The 17,586-nt window shown below is 40.1% G+C and overlaps 1 protein-coding gene across 12 annotated transcripts in view; it reads left to right on the forward strand.

Moving 5' to 3' along the window:
- RIMBP2 (RIMS binding protein 2) overlaps positions 1 to 17,586 on the forward strand; it is a 139,453-nt gene that overhangs the window by 61,675 nt on the left and 60,192 nt on the right. For 9 of the 12 annotated variants that reach the window (XR_011699256.1, XR_011699258.1, XM_071572016.1 and 6 more), the window contains exons 1-2: positions 11,655 to 11,739; positions 15,517 to 15,621. Coding sequence is in view for 10 of the 12 variants with exons in the window: in XM_071572016.1 (XP_071428117.1) it covers positions 15,520 to 15,621 (102 nt within the window). In the remaining 2 variants the exon portion in view is untranslated. Of the gene's footprint in view, positions 1 to 5,892; positions 5,983 to 11,616; positions 11,740 to 15,516; positions 15,622 to 17,586 lie in introns of those variants that run through there. The other 3 variants (XM_071572025.1, XM_071572020.1, XM_071572021.1) reach the window with 1 other exon arrangement.

Here is a 17,586-nt window from a genome sequence, read left to right on the forward strand (position 1 = left end):
AAAATAATTGATGGCTGAGCAAACTAGCACACAGGGCAACAGATGCCTTTCTCCAGGCAATGTAGAACCTTGTTACCCAGACAGTGGTGTCAGATTGTATTAAATCTCCCAAACTCATCCTCCTACTGTGATTTTTTTTTAGTCAGCCCTCATATCCGTAGGAGAATTTTTACTTTTGCTCTGTTACGAACACACATTTTTGCCTTCATTTCTGCACTTAAAAAGATGCAACTTATATATAAGGTAACACAATTTATTTTTCATGTCTCATATTTAATTTTTCATGGCTGTCTCTTTATTAATAGTCTCATGTTCTGTGAAGTATGTGCTGGTGTGTGAGCCTTTAAGTCTGAGCACCCCTTTAAAACCAGGTTGGTTTTTTTTAAGCCCACTGCAGGGCTGCTGATGTTGATACACATTAGGGAGGGCTGTCAATTTTCTGATTCAGTTTACTTTGCAGATTCTGAAAAGATCATCCTTAGTGTTGTTTTCTTAAATCAAAATGCCTGTCTGAGCTCAGAATGCCTAAAGCATTCCTTGCATCCAGCAGGAAATATCCTTGTTTTTTGGAGTTTTGTCTGACAAATGATGCTGCTTGTGGTCCTGACACGAATGCAGCATGATTGACATATCACCACATATGTAATATATGGAAGTATTGTTTGTGCTTCTTGTATTTAATTTAAAAGCTTAAGCAGGAGCAATCTAAGCCCTCTGCAGCTTCTGCTTATGTACTTAAGAAAAAGTTTGGGTTCGATGTGTTCTGTAGTCTGTTGATGCTAATCTGTGACAATGCATTCAGTTTTTTCTGGGGGAAAGTGAAATTGTTCTGCATGCAGCTTCTATTGCTTATTTGCTTATAGTTAATTTTTTCCATATTCATTTCTCTGTGAAATTTTTGAATGCATGTGGGGCTATTTATTATTCTGCTTCAAGCCCTTGATTTTCTGTTTATTTTAACGAGCATTGTGCAGCTACATCATGAGAAAAGAGGGTGACAGACTGTACAACTAATCATTGAAACCCAGTGTCAAGTCCCTGGAGAATGGCAAGAAGCTTTTTTGGAAGTATGAAGTACTGGTCCCTTTTCACTTGCACTTTAGTCTGAACATTTAGTCAGCATTTGCCTTTGGACCGTGCCTTGGACTAACTGGCTTGATGAGTCCTTAATCTCCACTCTACTTGTCTTTATTAACAGCTGCAGTGGGTTGATTTACACGGGTTAAATGGTAGACCTCATCTGACTCCAGTAAAATGTTGCTTTTTTTAAGCACAATTATATTGTCAGAATTGTTACATACAGTGAATAAATGAAGGACTGGGGAGAGAGGCCAGCAGAGGGAAAAAGCACAAAACTCTCATTAAATTTGCATTAAGAAGTCAAAAGCTATTTGTATAAAAAATAAAAAGGATGAGGGAAGAGTGTATGGAAATGCTCTCCACAGGTTTGTTTTTTCTGGACTAGTACTAACAGTCTCAACCATGCAAGGTTCCAAAATGAATTATGAAATCCCACAAAATCTCCTCTCAGGTCCAAGCATTATTTGAATGGTGCCTCTTTACATGTTCCCTTCAGAGTTACCAAGCTGTGAGAGGGAGGTGTGCAGCAGAGCATCCCTGGCATTCCCAGCGAGCTGCAGGCAAGGGGCACGTTCCCTGGGTACTGCCAGCACGTCTGGCAGTGCCAGTGGCTGCCCCGTGTGTTTACTGACCCCTCCTTTCTGTTCACTTAGAGGTTCTGTTTGGAATTGGCACTTGGAAGAGCTCAAGTGAGAAGTGTTGCCCTGTTGTTAATGCATTCAGTGCTTGCTGCCAAGTAAAGGAGAATGGAAAATTACTTATTTTGTCTTAAGGAAGTGTAGCCTTTGTGTGTGAGAAGGTGGGATTTTCAATAGGCATCTGCATCCCTTAAAACATGTTTGAAGTTTCAGAGCTCTTTTGGGATCCAACTTGGCCAACTCCCACTGGTTTATGTGCTATTTGTGACATTCTGTGGTGTGGAATATCCCTTTAGCCACGTTGGGTCTGCTGGCCATGCTCCCTCCCAGCTTCTTGTGCACCTCCTCGCTGGCAGAGCATGAGAAACTGCAAAGTCCTTGATTTTAGATTATGTACTAGCAACAACTAGAACATCAGTGTGTCAGCAGCATTATCCTCATGCTAAACCCAGAAGACAGCACTGTACCACCTACTAAGAAGAAAACTCTCTCCCAGGATATTCCTCTATATGATTTCGATTCTCTTTTTTTATATATATATGAATTGCCTGTTGAGTGGAGTTTAGTTCTGGGCTAGCTGGGATTAACTTTGGTCTTTTTTTATTGAAGGCTTATATTTAACTAATCTGAAAAATATTGAGGCCACTATTGTTAAGGGACCAAATCACTGAAGTAAAATCATGAACTGCAGTGATGCTTAACTTCCCTTTGCAGAAATCAGGTGGTAGTTCACAGCCACAAGGGAAGAGGAGATGTTGAGAGAGGAGATGTGTAATAAAAGTCTGTATGAAAAAAATATTTGTGAAAAGTGTGTTTTCCCAAGCAATAGCATGTGGAAATATTCAGCCCTGGAGAAACTGGTCCTGAGGAATTTGGTGAGAGAACATAACTGTTGGTTGAAGTGCTGTTGATGTGCCCTGTACAGGAGCTGGCCTGGTTCCCTTCAGGCAGCAGCGTGTGCTGCTCCAGTTCTCCCCAGCGCGGGTTCCTCCCAGGACACGACTGGGAACTCTGGGCAGTAGCTGAACAGTCACAGCTGAATCTCCCAGAACTCTTCTCTCAGAGTTCCAGCTGCAGGGGTTCATTGCTGCTGAGGGATGACTCAGGTCATCAAATAGTAACTAATATTTTTGGAGTTTCTGAGCTGACAATAATTATGACCTGGATCGTTTCCAGAAGACATAACCCTGTGAAGGAACTTGGCTAAAATTTACAAGGCTTTGGCTTCTACCACCTGTTATTGTTCCAAAATCTGAGTCATTTATTCTTTGTTCCTTAATGCTTTTTTTCCTGAGAGCAAGCAATCTAAGTATTTTCAGTGTACATTGGTCACTTCCAAACACACTGATGATACAACAAATACATTCTCTTGTTATTGAACGACTGCAAGTGGAAACCTTGCACCCGAGTTTTAGTTGCTGGCCTTCTATCTTGTCTTTCTTAGCCAGATGAGTGACAGTAATTCCTGCTCCTGTTTCTTCATCTTTATGGATTTAGTTGGAATGGGGAACATAGGTGGGTTTTATCCTGGTAAATGTGAAAGAATACTGAGAGAAATTGCCACTGTGATGAACGGAGATGAAGTGAAAAGAAATAGGCTTTATAATTAAGGACTAATGAAACTGGGATAGTGACTGCCCTGGTTGTATTGATTCTGGCAAATAACGTGATAACATGCATTTTCCTCAGGTGGGACTAACAGCCAGCTCAGGGCTGTGTTATCTCCTATAAACTGTTTTCCATTCTGGACAGCAACAGTAGGGGGTGTGAGATGCTGCCCTAGGTTGCCATCAGTTTTTCCTCCTCTGCTTTCATCTCCTCACTCCTCCATTTCGGCTGAAATTGCTTTTATAACATTATTAAAACCTGGTAACTCATTATTGCTTGTTCCCCATTAAAGTCAATTGAGTATTGAGCTGTAGCAATTGCAAATTGATCCATTAAAGCCAAATTCAAATCTGGCTGGACAAAAGCCTGCATTTTTAGGGTTTCAGAGCAGGTGGTGTCTCCTGTTTTCACTTTGCAAAGAGCAAAATAGACACACCGTGACACACAAGACATACAAGTGACTTTGAGCAATTAATAAGATACAATGATTTGTCATCTTCTCCAAGGAACTGTTTTGTACAGTTTGTTGGTATGATAAAAATATTTACTGATTCAATTCACACCTTTGAAAATACAATACATAAGCTAAGAAAACCTTCCAGTGCCAGCCCTCAGAAGTGTCTGGCATCTCACGGAGCCTGACTGCCTCTTTTAATTGCACTCTGAGCAGCAGACTCAAGAAATGATCATTGCTGAGCTCCTCCTGTGTGAGATGGGAGGTGTATCTGCACCAGGAGACTGAATACTCTGCAGTTTGTCACCTCCCCTCAGTGCAGGAGCACCTTTTAGGCAAGAGAAAGGCTTCCCACAGATGATAAGATGTTCTGCTGCTGTCCCATGATGGTGCTGCACCCTGTCATTATTTAAGCTGCACTAATTTTCCCTGTCCTTTGTTTATGCTCAAATTAAGGATGAGACTGACATTCCAGGTGTGGGCAGACACGCAGGAGCTTCTGGGGAGTTAATTGATATGTTAAAATCACTCTTCCTCAGGATGGTCTTTTCAGTATGAATGTCTTATAAACCTGAACTTTAATGTCTTTTTCCTATAGAAAAAATTTTTTTCACATGATTATACCCCCTGTTCATTTTGAACCCAGTGGTTAACTTCAGTCAGATTTGAATGTCACACCTGCTGAGGTATTAGCCAAGTAGCCATTAGGCAAAAATCTGGAAGCTTCACTAGTTCTAATTCTTAGGAAACAATTTAGATAAACAGTTTAACAACTTTTGTTCATTGAAAAAGCTGTTTTTAATCCAAAACATGTTCTTGCATGGGGAGAGTTTTCAAATTGGTGCAAGAAAAGTATGCTTAAAATTGTAAGTTTTTGCTTTCAGGTAGTAGGAAAAACATTTAATATCAGAATCTTGAGATTCCTTTTTTGGAGCTAACACTCGTAAATCAAAAGTTGGCAATTTAGGTTTTTTTCATATTTAGAATTTCAAAGACAAACTGTGATAAAGCATTGCTTGGACAGTTTTTCTTAAGACCTCAGCAGAATGAGTGGAGAAATCTGCTGATAGTGTGGATTTTAGTGATGCAAAATCATAAATTATTTCTCATCACTCAAAAATGGGCCAGGTTTTGCCCACCTTAATGTACTTTTGGGAAATATAACCAATGATTTCAGAAGACAATAAATAATTTCCACTGTAGGATGGAAGGATTACAGATTTTCCAGCATGACTGATTACAATTTTGTAAAGGAATTGAATTTAAGAATTAATCTCTGATAACTACCTTTGTGAACTTGTGCTGCAATGAAATAGTCAGAAATATCAGAGGGTGCTGCTGGTTTTTCCTCAGCTGCATCTGTTTTGATTTGTGTGACCTGATAAGCATTTCCACCCTTCTAGTTTGACCTTTAACTGTATATTTGAGTTTTATTTACTGTTGCTGTTTTCCTGCTTATATTGCTGTCTAAATGGATATAAATGCATTCCTGAGGCTGTAGTTAATACCTTGATCTTTGAGCATAAGTTACTTACTTTTTGCCTTCCATCTGCATTTCTGCTTTGCCTGTCACTGCAGTAGGGCTGCTCTACCCAGATCTAAACTTACATTATCAATGGATACATATTAAAATTAAAGTGAAATCTGTGAATATAATAATGTGTACATGAGTATACGTTCCACTTGTTGGCTTTTGCCTTCTGAACACCTAAATTCCATAGCATTGCTTTTTTCCTGGGAGTCAAGGCTCTTTCCCTTCCCAGCTCTGAGAGAGGTGAGGCAGCCAGGGCTGAGCTCTTTGTTCCATCCCCAGGGAGATTTTATTATCATTTTTTGGTAGGCACCAGGCCTGTGAAGCCAGGCCATCTCTCTTTGCTTGCACATCTTTAATCAGATCATCTCCTGCAAACATGGGGGTTTATGAGAGAGCTGAGTGTAATTGCAAGTTAATCTGCTGCTTCTGCACCTTCAGTGCCTTTGGCTCCGTGCCTCATATTGCTCTTAATGATTTGTTAATACCAAATAATGCAAAAACACTGCTTCCTTAAGCACTTAATAGGATGTACTGTAATGGAGATAAATGGGCTGTAACACTCTTTATTTCTGTTTTAGGAAAATAAACTGAAAGATGCCGTGCAAGAAAAGAACCGCCTGAGCCTTCAGTATGCAAGTGTGTCCCCCAGAGCACTGCAGTATGACCAGGTAACTCCAGGCATTCCTTACAGAAATCAGGCTGAAAAGGGGATCATATGGTCTTTTTTTTTCTGATTTGCTTGCTTGTAAATGAAAGAAAAGTAATTAAAAATAAATTACGAAAAATGATTTTATGAACAAATGCCATTTCCAAGTGAATGTTCAAGACACTGATGGGCTTTAGAGAAGTCCATCATTCCTCTGAGGTCTATTTTCAGAGCGTTCTTAGTGTTAGATCCAACCCATGTAAGGGTGTGTTATACTGTAGTTTTCATTTTCTCTTTTCTGTATAAATATATATCGTTAGTTTAAGTTTAAAGCTGTTTTGAGTTTCTATTTTTTTTCCTTTCTCCCTTTTCTTAGTGGGGGGGGAGGGAGGCCTTGACTCTGTATTGGGCAGGTGACATTTTGCCAGCTCAACCCAAGACACTTAGTCTTGTAAATTGGTATAGGCTTTGGTAAAAGACTTTTTTGGTGATTCTGGTGAAATTTGACTGAAAAATTCTCTTCTTTTTCTCTGAAGAATTTCTATCTATTAGTTGGAGTTTTCTCCTCTCCTTCTGCATTTTAAATTTGCAATTTATATTTTCTCAGTGAAACACTGAAAAGATCTTGTCCAACAGCAAATGCCCAAAACTCTACTTGGCACTATTTCCCCTGTAACTTCAGTATCTCAGGTCCTGATATAAAAGCTATTTTAATAGCAAGTGTTTTTCTTTAGTTCTTATTTGTGCCTATCCTGGACTAAAGAGCATCTTTCTGCCTGCAATGTGATTGTATCTCTGGCAAATTCTGCATGGGGTGACCAGCATGGGAGGGAGGAGAGGCTGATGTGCCTCCCCTCACCACATATGCTTTCAGGGAAAGAAACATCATGAACCAGCCACTTTACAGGGCTACATTTAGCTAAAAATAAAACTCCAATCTGGGATTTCTACAGGGCTTAAGTGAGTTGCTGGGCAACCTCATTCATATCACAGGAGCTGTTACTCACATGGGCGCCGATGGAAGCCCATCCCCAAAGCTTGCAAACCAGTGGGGGCTGCACCCTTTGGTGGCACAGAATACCCCCCTGCTGAATTTCCAAGCCAAGGAAGGTCTCATTAGGTCCCTGAGGTGATGGAAATCATCAAAATTCAGAGGTGGCTGTGCATTTAGTCCATGTTTTATATGTAGCACCTGGTATCGAAGATGACTTGACATTTCCTGTTGCTGACGAATTTAAATTGTTTTTATATAGAAAGAGTTAAAATAATTTATGAGAGGAGGAAGCCATGTGTATCATAGCATCACTTAATTTTATTCATCCATCTGTCTACAATTTCTCCCTTTCCTAATGTTTTTCTCTTCTCTTTATTGTTGTTTACACATTACCTTTTCTCTTTATTTCAGGAGGCTCATAAGATAAAGTCTTAATTGGGCAATTTGATATTCTAACTGACACAGAATAATGCACAGCATTAGAGCAGTGAGGCTCAGTACCTTGGTGACACTAAAAATGTTAGTCCTCTTACTATCAGCAAGTGCAGAACTGCCTGGTTGATAATGCTTTATTATAGGTAATACTTTAACTATAGTGAAAAGCTTGAGGTACATGGAAAAAATCTAATAAAAACAATTGAAAATATAAAGGCAAAATGTCAACCTTTGACACATTAGCCACTAAATTAGTAATAAAGTTATCTTGTCAGAATTTATCATGCTGTGGGTGTTTATTTCTTCACATGTATTAGCACTGTGAAAGGCACAGTGCAACAATTCTGGAAGCCTGCACTGCTAATCTGATGCCACCTCAGTACTACCAAAAACTTGTTTTAGAATCATAGAATCATAGAATTGATTGGATTGGAAAAGACCTCCAAGATCATCGAGTCCAACCCTTGGTCCAACTCCAGTCCCTTTACCAGATCATGGCACTCAGTGCCACGGCCAATCTGTGTTTAAAAATCTCCAGGGATGGGGAATCCACCCCCTCTCTGGGCAGCCCATTCCAATGCCTGAGCACTCTCTCTGCAAAGAATTTTCTTCTGATCTGCAACTTCAATTTCCCCTGGCAGAGCTTGAGCCCATCGTGCCCCCTTGTCCTATTGCTGAGTGCCTGGGAGAAGAGACCAACTCCCACCTGGCCAGAACTTCCCCTCAGGTAGTTCCAGACAGTGCTGAGGTCACCTCTGAGCCTCCTCTTCTCCAGGCTAAACACCCCCAGCTCCCTCAGCCTCTCCCCATAGGGCTTGTGCTCCAGTCCCTTCACCAGCCTTGTTGCTCTTCTCTGGACTCGCTCCAGCACCTCAATATCCTTTCTGAACTGTTTTAAGAGTGCTGTCTCACTTTTAACAACTTTAACAGTATTTAATCTTAGTAGTATACCCTGAGTGTTAACAAACCTTTTGTTTTCCTTCTTGCACAACAGCTTTTCTGGGAGTATTTCTACCACACACAGTGAGGTTGAGGATAGATGGTGCAGTTTAAATGACATCTTAGTGTTCACAATGTGTGAAGCTGTACAGCTTTGGATGTGGAGGTTGGAGCAGAATTCTAACAGAGTTAGGGCTCAGCCCTGAAGGGGAAAACCTGCCTAAATTAATTTATTCTTTTTCACCCTTGAGAGCTGGCCTGAAAAACAGGCCAACTTCATCCAAGCAAATGGGGCTGCAGGAGTGTTTATACATTCTGTTCTGTAGCACAGGCAAAGCTACTGCTCATTTTTGCACACAATGTGCTTGCTGAAATTTGACTGTAGAAAGGAGTGAGTATGAGGCTGGCTACCTTTAAACCACCAAATAAAGCTAAAATTGTCCATAACTTACATGGCTTGGTTTTGGTACTCTGCAAAGTGAAACAAAATGGTATTTCTGGTGTGGAGGACTTATGGAAATATTTTATATCGTTAGGGGATTGCTGTGGCTCTGACTTGTTTTCCTGTTCATCTGAATGTAGATGGGTTAGTGTTTTTGTGTAAAAACAGAATAGATATTATACATTCAGAATTTATTTCCACCACACCTGACACCATACCATTCTTGGGTTGTTTCTCAGTAAAATTTTCTGAACAATGCCAGTGGTTTGAGGACCTGGCAGGTCTCTAATGCCTGGAATAAAGGCACGTGGTGGGTTGTGAGGCTGATGGAGCTTTTCAGCAACAAAATAACCTGCTGGTTCATGGTGATGTGCTGGTTGTCAATAACTAGTGTGTGTTTAAGTGTTGAGGAAGTGGAAGGCACTCCAGCAATGTTGGCCTTCATTACTGACTCCAGTGAGGGCACATTCAGTAAGTGTGAAGATACGGGATGCAAAATAAATTGGTTGGTGCATTGAACAGAGAAGCATCACGGATCAAAATGTTCCCTGTTTCTGTGATGAAGTGAGAGCTGCTTGTGATGACACTCTATTTAGGTCAACTCTTTTTGCCACTGGGAACATTGATGTGTTGATACGCTCTGTGAGTAATTCAAGTTCATGTATATCCCATATGTTCTTAACCAGCCTGCTTGGAGAGAGCATTAAATTCACATTTAAGAACAAATGTTGTCTAAAAAAAAAGAAAAAAAAGGACATTATAGCCTTGTCAAGTTTTATGATGCCTTATGGGTTATATAAATGTGTAGATCACAGCATTCTACGTGATACACAATCTTCAGATGAGAAAGTCCTGACAAGACTGTCCTGTAGAAATATTAAAAGATACCAGTGTTTCTGGAAGTATAAAAAGACTAATTTTCAGAAGGTAGATTTGGTTCTGTTCTTTCCAATCCACAGAATTAAAACAGAACTTTGTTCAAATGCTGATTTGCCAAAAGAGAAAGTAGAGAAATTGTGTATTCCTTCTCTTTAACTAATTCAGGTAGGCACTTTGGGATCCTAAATGGAAGATCCTGTGACATGTAAAATATTTGAAGTTCTACCTGTCTCTAATCCATCTCTTTCCAAAATTGCATGAGCAGCCTGATAAGTAGTTTGTTCTGAGAGCCCCTTCCCTGCCAGCAGGGAAAGACCCAGAGCAGAAATGTGCCCTCCTCACCAGCTCCAAAAATTATTCAGAATGTGATGACTAGGAAGTTTTAGAAAACTCTTGACTAAAGTGGGCAGTTCTGTGAATTGTTTTGGAGACAGGGAAAACTAAAGCCTAAGGAAAATAACCTTTTCTTGAAAGGTGTTCAAAATATTGTACATCATTAATCCTCAGTAAATTAACTGAGAATCACAGAGAGCAACAAAATTGCATCATTGATACTGATACCTCATTGTTTCCTTTTCCCATTCCATTATTCTTCAATATACACTGACTGATCAGAGCAATGGAATACAATGCAAAGGATGCAGGAAGTTCATAGATTCTGAAAATCCATTGTTTCATAGTTTCCTTAGTTAGAAAGAAGTAAGGGGAGAGGAAAAGAAAAATCTGCACAGAAAAGAAAATCCTGAGCTTGACAATAATTGCATCAGTTCTTGTGGAAAACATGATTTGTTCCATTTTCCTCTCTTTTTTTCTAGTCCACTGCACTCCAAAGAGCCCTGAATACAAGGGCTGGCTGCAAACATTTAGATTGTTTGGTCCATGGCAAAATTTGCAAGTTAACAAACTGGAGCCAGGAGGCAAATAAAAAAGGCTGAATCAGCTTCCAAAACATCACTTGAGAAAATGGCCAGGAGATATCCATGGCAGGCATTGCTTAATGCCATTTGTTCTTTAAAAATCAAAATAATATTACAGTGAAACAGTATGGGAAGATAATGTTTGGGGGGTTTTACCAAGGGGTTTATTTCTGCTGGGTTTTCATCCTTAATGTAAAACTTGCAGTTTCTCATAAGATAAAAGGTGTAATAATCCTATTGTTATACATGTCTCAAAGTTATAAAATGGTCAGGGATAAGAAATTAAATTTTCAGCTGGTTTGAACTGAAGGGAGAACTTTTCTATGGCAGGATAAAGTAACTGAATTTATTTTCTTGTTTTCTGTATGTGTTTATGGAGTCACTCTCACTGATGCTTCACAAAATCCTTTATAAAAAGACTGGATCATGCTGAAATGGTTAAGATTGCACCAAGTAATTTAAATTGTAAAACAAGTCCTAATTTATGAATATCTGATCCATTAAATACCTTTTGTATGGAACTATTCTAAGGGAGAGCAGGAGGTTTGTTGCAGAAAACCTATTTTTTGAATGGCAGAGACACTGATTTCAAATGTTAGGCTGATCATGTGTATTTGAGTTTATTCTGAAGTCAGTTTACACTGAAAAGGAGTCCAAAAAATGTACATGTGAGTTTTATTGACATATATGTGTTAGATCTCTGTCTCTTTATATAACACACCCACCTCTGATGCCTCTGAGATTCAAAGAATTTGGAAGTTTTCTTACTGTCTTTAATTTTTGGCCTTGTAGAGTGTATTTATTTAAATTTGCATGACTTCTCAATAACTACAGATTGGTTGCCAGGTTGTAGTGCTTGTCAAAAGAAAATGTTCCATGAATCCATGTATATGAACATTCCCATTTGGGTTTTTTGTGCTTCTTCCCTATTTCCTTTGAACTATTTTTTTCCTTTTCTTAATTTTTAACGTGCAGAAACATTTTTGTCAGGCAGAGTTTTCCCTTCATTTATTGGCTTTTTGGGCAATAATCACATTTTATTTTTTCTAGGTAAAATCAGACTATGACCATCTTCGAGAAACCCTTCTCAGAGTGACCAAAGAACGAGATTTGGCTGTAAAGGGAAAACACCAGCTCCAAGCCAAGCTGGAGAACTTAGAGCAGGTCCTAAAGGTACGTGCAAGGACATAAAGTCCAAAAATCAGTACTTGTATTGCTTGTTTATTATTCCTGAGGCTCATTCAGGGACTCACAGAAGCATAAGAGACATAACTCAGGGACTGAATGCCCCTATTAGTTATGATAAAACGTATGGAATGCAGTAGACCAAGTACTGACAAGGGATCTCAGACTATCAGAGGACAGATATCTTTAGAGGCCATTTATCTGACACTTTACTAGTAATTGGATGTAGGTTTTCACTATACAGTTATTTAAATCAGAATGAAAAAAGAGGATGAGAATATGAACAACTGCCAAGATATTTCACTTTAGAGACAACCATGTCTGCCAGTCTACAAAATGTTATTGTGGCCTTTACATTCTGTAAATCTCGCTCTTCTGCTTAAGAACTTCTGCAAAATTTTCCTCCACTGAAACAGAATTTCTCTGCTGGATGCAGAGATCCTGGCTTTCCATGTCCAGTGCTTTTCTTCCTTCAGCAGAGCCCTTTATCTTGGACAGACTTGAAACCCTACAGTCCTTTTTAGCACCAAGTCCATGCCCAAGCAGATGCAATTAATTGTGTGTTTCATGTGTGTCCTTGTATGTTTGAGAAATGAATGGTTTGAAAACATGGCTTGCAGCTTTCCAGCCACTGGAAAAAAGTTTTGAGAAATATCAAGCCTAGTTTCCTTGTCTAAAAAGAAACTCAGTTTCTCTTTTGAGAAATTCAGGATGCCTCAACAAAGGAGAAAAGATGAAGAACTGCTGAATTAGCGAACTTCTGAATATTTCCACAGTGCCTCTCTAGAAGAGTCCTGATTTTCTGATGTGTTCAGGCAGCTTTTCCCATTCATCCCCTGCAATGTTGCTCACCCATCTGCGAGCACAGATGAGAAGCCTTTTGATAAGGCTCCTTGGGTGAGAATTCAATTTGCTCCCCATTCAGCATCGTGTATGAGTTCTGTTTTGTAAACAAGGCTTGGGTACTTGAAAGCCACTGGAGTTTGTTCTTGCATGAACCAGTTGCACATTTTAGAGCTGCAAAGTCACTTGTATAGGGCAGAGTGGGGTTTGTTTTCTCTGCAGCTGGAGGTACACTCTGAACAGCTGAAGCCAGGACGGGCTGTTCATTGTCCAACCTCCCAGCTGCCCCCGAGGAGGAAGGGAAAACAAGGGCCATTTAAGCAGGTCCCTTAAGTGCAGTTTCAGAAACAGTTTATACTGTACAGCTGTCTGGCTCTGTGGTTTGAAATAAAACTGATAAGTTCACGGTGTGCCCAGTTCATTCTGCTGCTCTGCAGGATTCTTGCCTTTGATCTGAAAGATGCACCAGAGACATCCCTTCTTCACACTTTCTTTGAAAGACAGAGTGTTATTTGGCAACTGTATTGAAATAGGAAGTCCCTACTGTATTTTTTCTATGCTCTTTTGAATGTGGATTTGCCCTCTGATGTTAGAGTCGCATTGTTAGGACCTCTGGAGAGGGTGCAAAAGGGATGTGCAAACTGACACCACAGAGAGTTCTGAGCTGCCTCATGTTAAGGACAGTGACACCCCAGGGAAATGGATTGTCGCCACCCACACAAACCTCGGGCAATGTCAGCACTGGGGAAGCTGCTCCTAGAGGAAGATGCAGGAGGAATTGAGCAGAGATTGAGCTCAGAGCTTGCTCCCTGCTGTTCTAGTGCTCTCTGCAGTCCTTCTCCACCACCCAAGCCTGTTCTGGGGCTTGGAAGAAGAAATGTCGGCAGCTGATGTGCAGAGAGGAAGCACAGGACAGATTTGAAGAGAGAACCAATTTGAGACCAATGTGTGAGGAGAGGAATTGCTTCTGGTTTTGGGGAGATTTAATTGCTGTGCCAGGGGAGGGACACATGCTGGGGTGAAGAGATCCTGGTGGTTTTAAATACTAAGTAGCTCATGACATTACTAAAATGACTGAGAGATAGTTCTGGGTTAACACAGATGACCAAATGGTCTTTTCTGACCTTAAAATCTGTGAACTCCAGATCATTAAGTACATATTTTAGGAAAGAGAGAAATGAAAAGCTGGAGGGAATCACAGATCATGAATAACAATCTGTTTCTTTATTGCATTTTATAGATTCACTGTATGGTCACAGTATTAATTATTTATTGATCTTTGCCAAGGACTAGAAGTGTTCTGTAGTAGTTTTTGTAACAGTAGTAAGACTTTAACAGTATCAAAATATGCTACACCAAATCTGGCACAAAGTCTTGAGAGAGGGAAGTGAGACTTTTTAATGATAATTAAAGGTTTTAATTAAAGGTGTGAGAATTACTTGATTGCCTCACCATTTCTTGAATTTAAGAAATGTGCTGATGCTCCATCGGTGTCAAGTTTTGCATAAGACGTGATAGAAGCTGCTGAGCTCTGTAAATGTAGCTTTGTGCTAATTTAAATCATGAGTCAGACTAGTTAGTAAAATAGGTTGTGTTCATTCAGGTGACATGAGAGTCAGAGCCCTTATTTTTGGTCATTATAAAATACTGATAATAGATATTACCCAGGAACCATTTAACTTTTGTGGAGCATTCGCAGTTCAGAAACGTCTACAGCCAAAATACTCCTCGAAAAGAAGCCATAGTTGAGGGTCAAAAAGCTGATGAATTGGAAAAATCTTTTTGTTATTCTTGTTTTGAAGCAACACATCAAATGAAAATAAATAAATCCAGAGCAGAGGCCAAATGGAGTAGTGGAGTCATTTCTGCTTCCTTTGCAAACATACCCAGATTGAGAGACATCAACCCCCCCGGGCTGTCCCTCTTTGTTATGAGTAACATGTACCAGACAGAGACAGCTCATGAAAGGTTGCAAATATGCTTGATAAAATATTCTCTTGTACACAATAGGAGATATTTGCGGCTGTTCTTGTCAATTTTAGCTGTGCATTTGTGTTTCCAAGTGCTGATTTCTAATAGGTTTGTGTGTAATAACTCATGGTGCTGCAGATAAGACATTGTGCCTCTGCTCTGAGAGTATTATGGGAATAATATGTAATTTGGAAAATAAAAATCTTCAATACCAGTCTCACCAGAGAAGAGATCAGAATCTGGAAAGAGATCTTTCTTAACTCCCATTTATTAAGAGGGTGTTTGAAAGCTACAGTGATGTTGGGAGAATAATATTAACCCATAATGAAAAAGATTTCTATCTGCAAAGGATATCTTGACATTGTTCAGCTTGTGCTTTTCCCAAGAACCTTTCTTATATTGCTTTGGATCATTAGCAGCAAATGTACTTTAAAAGTTGTTTTTGAGTACTCTGTGGCCCCTTTTGTCCAAATCCACCTGTGTTAGTTTAGTTCTCTCTAATCAGCTATAAAGAAGAGGCAGAGATCAGCAAAGGTAAGCTATTTCTTTTGGGTCATCATTTGCAAAACAAATCACAAAAGCATATCCTAGATAAAGAGGCACTTGGGGAATTGTCAAGGTAATTTTTTTTCCCAGGCTTTGATTTTTTAGCACAATGCCACATAAAAATGTGTTCCTGATGGATGAAATGGGTCCTGTTCCCTTGTGCATCACCACATTGCTGACAGTGTCAGGGTGGTACATCCTAAAAGAGATTGCTGTGAAAATGCCTGAGTTTAGCTTTGGCAATACACCTCTAAGCACTGACCAAATTAAGACCCTGTGTAGTTTCCACCTTGCCTATGAGTGAGTTTTGATATCAGGATGGAAGATCTGCCTCGCTGGGAATGGCAGCACGTTTAGCTGCAGGTTTGAAGTCTCCTGATGCTTTCCCCTGTTCCCTTGGCACAGCATATGCGAGAGGCTGCTGAACGGCGGCAACAGCTGGAGCTGGAGCATGAGCAAGCCTTGGCTGTCCTCAACGCCAAACAGCAGGAAATCGAGCTCCTGCAGAAGGTAAGGAGGGCCAGGCAAAGCCAGGGGAGAGGGCAAACTGCAGGAGACATCAGGGAATGCATCTGCTGCTCTAAAGGAACTTTAACCCCCACTGCCAAACTGGCTGCTGGTCTGGATTGTGCTGTGTGAGTGCTGATGCAGCTGTAACAAGTGGGTGTTGACTGTGCTAATTGTGCCCATGAAGATAAACCTGACCTCACTATATCTAAGTCCTTCTATTTCCCAATAGAGATAGAAGTGCCACAATTGTATATATTCCCTTTGTATTTGCATTGCTTCCCTCTGTATTTGGCTCAGGCATACCTGTGCATTTTGTAAATTTTAGGAAGGAATCTGGTCTTAATTTCATAATATGAGGTCCCTACCATTTCCAGTTTGCTGGAGCAGTTAACATGCTCACTGATGTATCAATCTTTGGTTGGGATTTCTTTGGCTTTCTCTTCCAGACACACAATCCTTGCTACCTTTCCCCACTAAATTAGGCTAAACAAAGTCTTGTCAAGGTACTTCCACATCACAGTTGATCTTCCTTTTCATAAATGTGTGGGGTTTGTGTGATAGGGTGGCTACAGGGGAGGCTTCTCTGAGCAGATGCCCCCATGAGCAGGGACAATGCCAGCCGGCTCTGCTGGCCAAGGCTGAGCCCATCAGTGACAGTGGCACCACCTCTGGGGTAATATATTTAAAAAGTGGGGGGGAAAACAGCACAAGGTCATCTGCAGCCAGAGCAGAGATTCCCCTACATATGCTGGAGCAGGGGGAGAGTGTGAGCTCAGAGTCCTCCCTGTGAGGAGGAAGAAGCAGCAGAGACAACGTGGGGTGAACTGAACACAGCCCCCATTCTCTGTCCCTCTGTGCCACTTGTGGCGGGGAGGATGGGTAGAGTTTAGCAGTACCTGGGAAGAAGGGAGGGATGGGGGAAGATGGTTTTAAAATTTGATTTAATTTCTCATTATCCTACTCTGATTTGATTGTTAATAAATTAAGCCAATTTCCCCAAGTCAAGCCTGCTTTGCCCATGACAGTAATTCCTGAGGGATCTCTCCCTGTCCTTATCTCGACCCATGAGACTTTCACTGTATTTTCTCTGCCCTCCCCAGCTGAAGAGAGCAGTGATGGAGCAGCTTTGATGTCCAGATAGGGTCAGCCCACCACAATGAACTAAATGGTTTTGAAGTATTTCATTTCCAAGGTCATTCTGTAATTTACACATCACTTTAAGACTTTCTTTTTTTCACGCTGCAATTTCTCAGTATTCATTATCATACAAAAAACATGATAGTGAGTTTCAATCTTGCCAAAGTCACTTAAAGCTGCAATTGTCTTAGTGCTAATGTTGATTTTTCCAATTGCTGGACTAGATTAAAACACAAAAATAATACTGCTAATGATAATTTCATAGGGAATTGGCAGAGAGGGACATTCTCAGCAGAATAAAAGATGTATCTAATATCATTTGCTTGAAATAGAAAGCTGCAGTTCACCAAATGAAATCTTCTTGTTAATTTTCTTTTAGTCTTTTTCAATCAATGTATTTAGGCACATTTCAAAATGCCATTTCTAGTTATATTTCAACTGTTATTATTAGAAATTCTTCATAAATTTTGGACTTAAATTTCCTGGCAAAGCAAAGAAACCAGAGAAAGATACAGCATTTCTTGCTAATTTTTGTTGCATTCATCTAATAAAACCACATGTGGTTTGGCAACAGGAGACACATCTCTGTGCTAGTCTTTCCTCCAGTCACTTTTGCTGAGCTGCAGCATGTCAGATGTCAAGCACAAACAAGGCTTTATTGTATTTGGTATTTTACTCAGTGCAATTGGCTCAGCATCTGCAGCCATTGCTTAAATTCTTGTTTAGTGGACCTGAAGTAATAAGACCTCCCAATGTACCTGGTGCACGTGTGTTAAAGTCTTTCTCCTTTTTTTTTAAATTAGAATCATATTATTACTTGGAAAAGTA

The sequence above is a fragment of the Pithys albifrons genome, chromosome 17, assembly GCF_047495875.1.
Source record: "Pithys albifrons albifrons isolate INPA30051 chromosome 17, PitAlb_v1, whole genome shotgun sequence".
In the NCBI taxonomy this organism is placed as follows: Eukaryota; Metazoa; Chordata; class Aves; order Passeriformes; family Thamnophilidae; genus Pithys; species Pithys albifrons.